This window comes from Engraulis encrasicolus, chromosome 18 (assembly GCF_034702125.1).
Source record: "Engraulis encrasicolus isolate BLACKSEA-1 chromosome 18, IST_EnEncr_1.0, whole genome shotgun sequence".
Classification (NCBI taxonomy): Eukaryota; Metazoa; Chordata; class Actinopteri; order Clupeiformes; family Engraulidae; genus Engraulis; species Engraulis encrasicolus.
In genome coordinates, this window is record NC_085874.1 from 49,182,827 (window position 1) to 49,191,407 (window position 8,581).

General features: G+C 43.0%; 1 protein-coding gene across 1 annotated transcript in view; it reads left to right on the plus strand.

The window, feature by feature from the left end:
• Window positions 1-1,530, plus strand: part of lama2 (laminin, alpha 2) — a 441,866-nt gene extending 440,336 nt beyond the window's left edge. The window contains exon 66 of the mRNA XM_063223771.1: window positions 1,308-1,530. Within this exon, the coding sequence (XP_063079841.1) occupies window positions 1,308-1,462 (155 nt within the window). The 3' untranslated portion in view covers window positions 1,463-1,530. The remainder of the gene's footprint in view (window positions 1-1,307) is intronic.
• Window positions 1,531-8,581: the final 7,051 nt, after the last annotated feature.

The following is an 8,581-nucleotide window of genomic DNA, read 5'->3' on the forward strand; positions in this document are numbered from 1 at the left end:
CTTCGGCGGATACCCAGGTGTGTTTATGTGTGTGTGTGTGTGTGTGTGTGTGTGTGTGTGTGTGTGTGTGTGTGTGTGTGTGTGTGTGTGTGTGTGTGTGTGTGTGTGTGTGTGTGTGTGTGTTCTTCAGTGAATTCTCAGGTGTAAATTATACACAGAAATTCAAATACAGTAATGAGGGTGGCTTGATAAAGACATGTTTTTGTTGGTTTGCGACATGGTGCAACAAATCTTTTTAACAAGAGAATTAGATAAGCCATTTCCGTCACCCACTGACCCTTTCGTTTTCATAGCTGATGCATTAATATACACCCAAAGTAACACCTGAAACATTGTCTTGTATTATTTGAGCATTGCAAATAATGAACAATATGCTCGCAACTGGACATGGGCCTTATTTGCCTTGTAGAAACGGATGCAGTTGCATGTAAACAGGACTTTGCATGTAAAAAGGACTTTTTTTAGGAAAAGCACAAAAGCACAACAAATACCTCTTAATGCATGTCCTCTACAAGTCTTCTGTTGTCCAGTCTTGCACTTTAAATGTCTGTATGAGCACTGTCTATGTCCATACTGTCTTAAGTCCATGTATAAGTACTGTCTATGTCTATACTGTCTATGTCCTTACCTAGATTAGTCTATGTCTGTATGGGAAAGCAAGAAATGTAATTTCAAATTCTTTGTATGACCAGTGCATGTAAAGAAATTGACAATAAAACCTACTTGACTTGACTTGACTTGAAATACATTCCAGCTAGAGAAGGTTTTGAGGAAAGACTAGAGGCTTTGAAAAAATAAACAAAAGCCTTTACATTTAATATAACATGGCAAAACTGTTTACAAACACATGGGCCTACACGTTCGAAGCCCTTTTGTGCCTTTTCAATAAAATCAATTTTGTTTCTTCTTGGGGGGCGCTGTGGCGCAGCGCGCTAAGCCCCCCACATTTGGGCTTGCATGCCCACGGGGACCCCGGTTCGAGTCCGGACAGGGTCATTTCCCAACCCTACCCTATCTCTCTCCACACTCACTTCCTTTCACACCTTCACTGTCCTATCCGAAATAAAGGCCCAAAAAGCCCATGAATATCTTCTTCCCTCTCTCTCTCTCTCTCTCTCCAGCGGGCCTGAAGCAGGGAAAATAAACAAAAGCCTTTACATGTAATATAACATGTATGGCAGAACTGTTTACAAACATATGGGCCTACGCATTCGAAGCCCTTTTGTGCCTTTTCAATAAAATCAGTTTTGTTTCTTCTTCTTCTTCTTCTTCCCTCTCTCTCTCTCTCTCTCTCTCTCTCTCTCCAGCGGGCCTGAAGCAGGCTGGGCTGACCACGGCCGCCCCCTTCAAGGGTTGCCTGCGCGAGGTCAAGATCATCAAGGCGGGCAAGGTCCTGGAGGTGCAGTTCAACAAGGCCCTGGAGATCAGCGGAGTCCAGCCCCTCACCTGCCCCGCCGCATAACGACCCCCCCCACACCACACACACCAGACCTGACACACACACACACACATATATGATCCTGCTGCATAAGGACCCACTCACACACCTGACACACACACACACACATATATGATCCTGCTGCATAAGGACCTCCCCCACACCACACACACCTGACCTGACCTGACACACACACACCTGATTCTGCTGCATAAGGACCCACTCACACACCTGACACACACACACCTGATCCTGGACAAACAGTCAGACACACACCTGACGCACACACCTGATCCAGGTAACACACACACACAATCTGAAGTGTATCCCTGTGTTAGTTCTGCCAGGAAGACTTTGAAGCTGTTTACACGGATCTGGGTATTTTTGAAAACGTATTGTTTTGGCCTCTGACTTACATGTAAAATGTGCATTTAAAAAGTACAATTTTGAAAATATCCCATTTAGGGGTCTAAAACGCACCTGTCACATTTTTATATATATATACATGTGTCGTGTTTACATGTAAACCGATAAAAAATATCCGCATTTTAAAATATCCACATACGTGAACCCAGCACAACTTGCTCTGGACAATCAGCATCCGCTATGTACTGTACCTGACGTCATAGTGACAAGTCTTTCTGGCTGAACCAGGTGTTATTGCCCATATACAACTGCATCCACAAGGAATTAGATATGATATTTGATATGCGGTATGTTAACTCTCTACAGTGCCAAATGTTACCTGTATGTACTGTACTATGTGATGATAGATTGACCATGATTTGGGTTGTGGGTGTGTGCTCTGAGCCTGGGGTCCATTTCTCGATTCTTGTCGTTGCTAACCGTCTTAAGACCATCTTAAGACCGTCTTACCATGCCCTTGGATTTAGTGGTGAACGTCGCTGTCGAGAGAGAGTTGATTCGCTCTTACGAAGGACGTTGCTACCGTCGTTAGCAAAGACGCTTTCGAGATACGGACCCCTGGCTCTTCGGTGTAGTAGTCAGAGCCCCAGTTTTGTACCAAAGAAGTAATGATGGAAAGCAAAAGTCTTGCCATGTCATATCATATATATCCAGTCATGCAGAAGGACACAAACCTACTGTACAGGATTACCAAAGATATCTGTGAAGATCATGTCATGAGGCCAGGGGCCTCGTGTACAAAGACTTCCATAGATTTCCTATTGAATCTTTGCGTAAGTGAAAATCTAAACAAATGCATTTGCGTCTTAAAATCTTAAATGTATCAGTCCATGCATAAACAGGGTTTCATGCTGATTCGGTATGTCCAATTTCACATGCACTTTTTCATGTTTTCATTATTGGTACATCTGAAAATGTTCGTGGAAAGTTACTTACGGAGCTTTTTTGTGCGTAAGTAAGTTTTGTACATGGAGCCCCAGAACAGAAGATGAAACAATGTGACAATGTGAATTGAATTTGAATTGAATTGAATTGAAACACTTAAAAGCTCTGAAAGGAAATCAAATCTATTACAGCTGAACTGCGGTTAAGTCCAAAGAACTGACATAACATCACCAGAGGACGTGCAGAGACGCAGAATTAGAGTAATGTAGATCTCTGTCTGTCTGCGCTGCAGGTGCTTCCACTATTTAGATGAGTGGATTGACTGGAATGACTGTGTGTATGGCAGGACTTTTCACTTTCTGAACCCAGGTTACTGTATGTCTAACGCAGCAAAAAACAATTTTTCAGTAAACCAAAGATTAAACCAAACTTTCAATAAACCAAAGCCTGGATGCATGAATAGGTCAAATACTTCTGGTTTCTTTGGCGCCAAATCCCCCTTTTCCAAACAATGTGATGATTAAAGATGAAGAAGATTCAATTCAAAGATTCAAAGGAGTGGTGAATGTGTAAACAATAAACAATTCAAAGTTACCGTGTTGCATGTTTCTGCTGTTAAAGGACTATGGATAGATGATGTTGTTGACTCATACTCATCTCATCTTCTCTGTGTTTAGTGTTTTCCCTGTAGTAGTTGTTTGCATGGTGTGCTGGACCGACTTCAGTTGATTCTGATACACTGAACTGTATGTTATAAGATGCAGTTTTTTTTCTCAAATATACTCCCCAATGACCGCACTTACCAACACGGCTCACCGAGGTCTTTCTTCAATCCTTCTTCCATGTTCCTCATCTATTTCATGACGTAAATTGAGGTCATCCACTGAAATTACTTTGCAAGGACTTTTTTGTAGTTTGCAGTAAAAGTTAAAAGAACAGGCCTTTTAATTTGCACTAGCCTACAGTATGTTCAGACTAAGTATCGGTTATAACAGGAGATTTTAAAATAATTTGTTAAATTTGTTAAAGTTTGTTTCCAATGTTTAACAAGCTTTCTGGTGCCCTCAACCCTGACCAGGGGTCTAGCTGTGCACTGAACACTTCTCAAGAACCACTGAAATAGGTTTCTGCGACACACACACACACACACACACACACACACACACACACACACACACACACACACACACACACACACACACACACACACACTTAGCCTGACTCTATAGCCAGACCCTCGTGCTTTTCCGCTCAGATGGATTCCGGGCTCCCCCTCTCCCCCTGGGCCCGAGACAACTGACCCCTTTGTCCCTCCGTGCCAGTGGAGTGGAATGTACAGTATCTAAACATTGCAGCCCGTTAAACGTAACAAAGTAAGTTGCCCTGCTGCCTTAACCCTCCTGTTATCCTTGGGGTCTATTTGACTATTAGTGTGTGTTTGTGTCAGTGGTGTAGTCTACTTTTTATGGTGGGTATACTGTATATTTGAGCATTTCTTGAAGTGGGTATACTGTATAATATTTGTGCTATTCAAAACAATGGATCAATCAATTTTAAGTGGGTATACTGAAATCCCTGAAATGTAGAAGTGGGTATACTCCGTATACCCGCGTTCTACGTAGACTACACCACTGGATTGTGTGTACCTGAGGCATATCCTTAAAACAGGAAGTGGTTTTCTACTGGTTCAGGTCAACAGATTGAAGCTGCAGGAACTTATAGGCTGCTTGGGTTCCTTAAGCGTCACGTCACAATATCAACTGACACACAGAGGCGTGTGTGTGTGTGTGTGTGTGTGTGTGTGTGTGTGTGTGTGTGTGTGTGTGCGTGTGTGTGTGCACGTGTGTGTGTGTGTGTGTGTGTGTGAGAGAGAGAGAGAGAGAGAGAGAGAGAGAGAGAGAAAGAAAAAGAAAGCAGTTGAAGCTTGGAGGGCAACTTATTTAATAAAACAAAACTCAACTCAACTGCAACAAAATTGCAGTCATACAGGCTGGTCCCTTTCAAAGTGAACTGGCTCATTTTAATTTATTTTAAAAGAACTATTCAGACTTGAATGTTGAGAAGATAGCATTTAAGAAGTGTGAAAGTGAAAGCCCCATTGGGAAACTCCATCTCCCTTTGACATTGTGACATGGCACTCCACAGCACAAAAGTGAACACTGCACGCAACGAAATTGCATTTACCCGTGCAAGGGGGAAACCCTCAATGGCGCCCCAAGGGAGCAGTGCGGCAGGACGGTACCACGCTCAGGGTACCTCTGTCATGGAGGAGGATGGGGGAGGGCACTGGTTAATTACTCCCCCCACCAACCTGGCGGGTCAGGAGTCAAACCGACACCCTTTAGGCTGACGGCCTAACTGCTCATCCATGACTGCCCAGGAAGCCACCCCAGGCTTATTTTGTCCAAACGACGACTGACACCATTCCTGCTATTCTCTGTTTTTGTTCCCCCTCAAATTGAAGTACTCACACGAGGGTCGCACACCCAAATCGATCAAAAAATAAATATATTATGTAAGTGAGGACATGAAGAACATTAAGAGGAAAAAAGAATATTATGAACTAACACACGCACACACAAACGCACGCATGCACGCACACACACAAACACACACACACACACACACACACACACACACACACACACACACACACACACACACACACACACAAAGCTGACAGGGCATCTGAATGGGGGGCATACTGGTCAGGCCCAGGGAGAGAGAGCATCACACGCCAAACTTTGACCTGGAACCCATAGGGGAAAGCGGAAGAGAGGACGGCCTAAAAACACCTGAAGGCCAGACTCTGAGGCAGAGATGAAGAGGCTGGGAACCAGCTAGGCAGAGAGGTAGAAAGGACAGCTCAAACCCGTGTTGGATGGAGAAGAGTTGTTGATGGCCTAAGCTCCATTTGGAGTGATGGGCCTAAGTAAGTCAGTATGATTATACTTCACCCAAATATCTTCGAAGTGTGCTTACAGTAAGTAATTTAAACATCATGCACCATCATGCGTGTCTCATCATGCAATGCACTGTCAGTGGTGGTATGGGTTCAAATTGTGTAAGGCATCTTGTAAATCATGTAACTGCAAGGAAAGGGAATGTGTTCACAGTGCCCCACCTGTCCCATCATATTATCAGATGCCTAGTGATTTTATGGGTCCAAAGATCGCAGAGCTCCACTGTCGTGTTTGGCAGAACAAAAGGCAAGGGAAGACAAGCGAAAGCGGAAGACTATCCTCCTGTTTGCCTCTATACGTTGGATCAACAGAATACGCTACAGCTTAAATCACAACGTAGAAAACAATTCTCATCCTTGAAAGGTAGGCAATAGCAAGCCAAACAATATTTTCAATTGACTGGCTAGCTGTTGGAGTGACTTCTAAAAGATGTCGGACAACAATATTGAGTGAGGGTTGCTTAGTCTTTGTCATGCTGATGTAAGGATATGGAATGTTTTATATGTGTGCAATGTACAATCACATAATGATTACCTCTGCCAAGTAGGTAATGTTTTCGGTCGTGTTGGTTTGTCTGTCTGTCTGTTTGTCTTCTCTTTAGTATGTCAGAAGGATAACTCAAAAGCTAATTAAAGGATTTGGATGAACCTTTGTGGAGTTGTTGGTAATGACCCGAGGAACAAGTGATCAAAATCTGGTGGTGATCCGGATCACGAACCGGAACCAAGACCTTTTCAAAGATTCTTCACCATTGCTGGCCTATACATCTAGACGCCCCTAGTAGCGGCCACAAATTGAATTGCGGGATAGGGCAAAACATTCCAGTTTCATACTCCGAAAAAGAAGGCAGAAAGTCTTCAATGAAAATAGGGTGTAACATAGTCAAATGTTCTATCAAGCAGCTTGCTTGGCGGAGGTCTGCGCTCTCTGAGTGCTTCTAGTTTTCATTATAATAATAATATGTGTGTGTATCAGGGCTTGACACTGGCACCTGCCAACCGGCCAAATGCTGGTAAAACTCGGCTGTGGCTAGTAATACGTACAGTATCACTAGCCAATTTGGCTGGCAGCTTATTCCTTTGTATGACATACGCATCATAGTAGCCTATGTTCTGTTGTTTGCCCCTTGTGTATCAATACTTGTATCAATACTTGTGTATCAATACTTACAAACATATGAATTCTTCAGACCATAGAGGAGAAGGCTACAGAGTATCTGGAGAGTGAGGGAGCCACTGTGAACGCTATTCACTCATCTGTTCCAGCTCAACTCATCCATCAATACAGTAAGCATTGACATAATCGAGTAATATTTTTACGAGGGGTATGAATTGATTAAAAAATGTAAGCGCATTTAACACAGGCTTTGAAATTAATTAATCAAAATGAATCAAAATTAATTGAGGTTAAATTGCATATAAATATCTTATTTGAGTATGCATGGATTTTGAATAATGGCAGAACATGAGCAAAATCCGGAGTGAAATGGTATTTAAACATGATGCTGAGGGTTAAGTCTGGGCACATACCTGACAGCGCTAGTTAGCCGATGCTAACATTTGACTTTTGCTGTGGTTCACCAAGGCATAGATTTAGCCATTGAGTGCGTTGCAATATGCGACCTTGCCTCCTCCACTTGCGCTTGTCTCCTCGTCCCGCCTCCTGGCCCCTCCTCCGTGGAGAAAACGATAAAGTTTCCCAGCTGTCAGCCTAGCCACAACAACTTTTGAGGGACTGTTTTTCATTCACCATCACAATTGCAAATGAGAAAAAGACTCTACAATTGAGCTTTTGAAAGATATTGAAATATAATGCTGTTGTCAGCAGTGTTGGGAGTAACGCGTTACAAAAGTAACTAATTACTGTAATGCATGACCTTTTTGAGTAACGGATTACAGGGGGGAAAAATCGGTAATATATCCTCGTTACAATGCAAGTAACTTGCACATTACAACACATTTTTTCACCAAAATTGTGTGTGGGTATTTTGTTTTCTTCATACAATGTTAGTGGATCACCGCGAGATCTGCTATTGAATCTGATACGTCCGCGCAGAGATTTTAAAGTTCCACGCAGAACATTGCTTCCTCTTTCACACTTTGTCTCTCGAAATGGCAGGCTGACAAAGGATGACCGAGTCAGAAGATCCAGCTTGCTCGTTTTCAAGATGGGTATATGCCCACTAGCCTACTTTGACTTCATTGAAAATAAGGACGCCAAGAACATTTCAGTTAAATGCACACTGTACTTGAAACCCAAACCGCTTTCCACGTCGAAAAACAGAAGCCTACAAACAATTTGACGATTTGAAGAGGTGCCATAGCACCACCAAATTAGTCAGGAAAGGAGGGGATGCATCCCATTCGCACGAGACAGGGACACGGCACGGCAGGGTATCCGACGGGGGGGATGAGTATGTTGCATCTCCCTCACATTTGTTCAACTAAACATCACTAAAATTGAAAATAAGTCCATTTGAAATAAAATATTATACGTTCGCCTGTCAAAGTAGGGAAATTGAAAATGCTTGCTGTCGTTGCATCACTCTGTAGCCTGTCACTGTAAAATTCCAGCGCGATAGTTGCATTAATAGAGCTAGCTGTTTGCGCAAGTCGCAGAATATGCTGGCCGCAGTGCTGACTGAGCGCGCCTAAAGAATAGTTCTAGAGTTGTGAGTGAGTGACAAACTGATCTCCGCACGAAGTCACATGATTCAGGCGAGCCACGAGCTTGCAAACTGACTGGCTGGTATCCTCGCAATCATTTTTTTCGCCTATAATTTCGTTCATTGATAAGACATTTTCCCCGGTGTGCTGTATAATTAATATTCAAAATAGCCTACATGGGCCTACTGTAGCAATGCATCTCC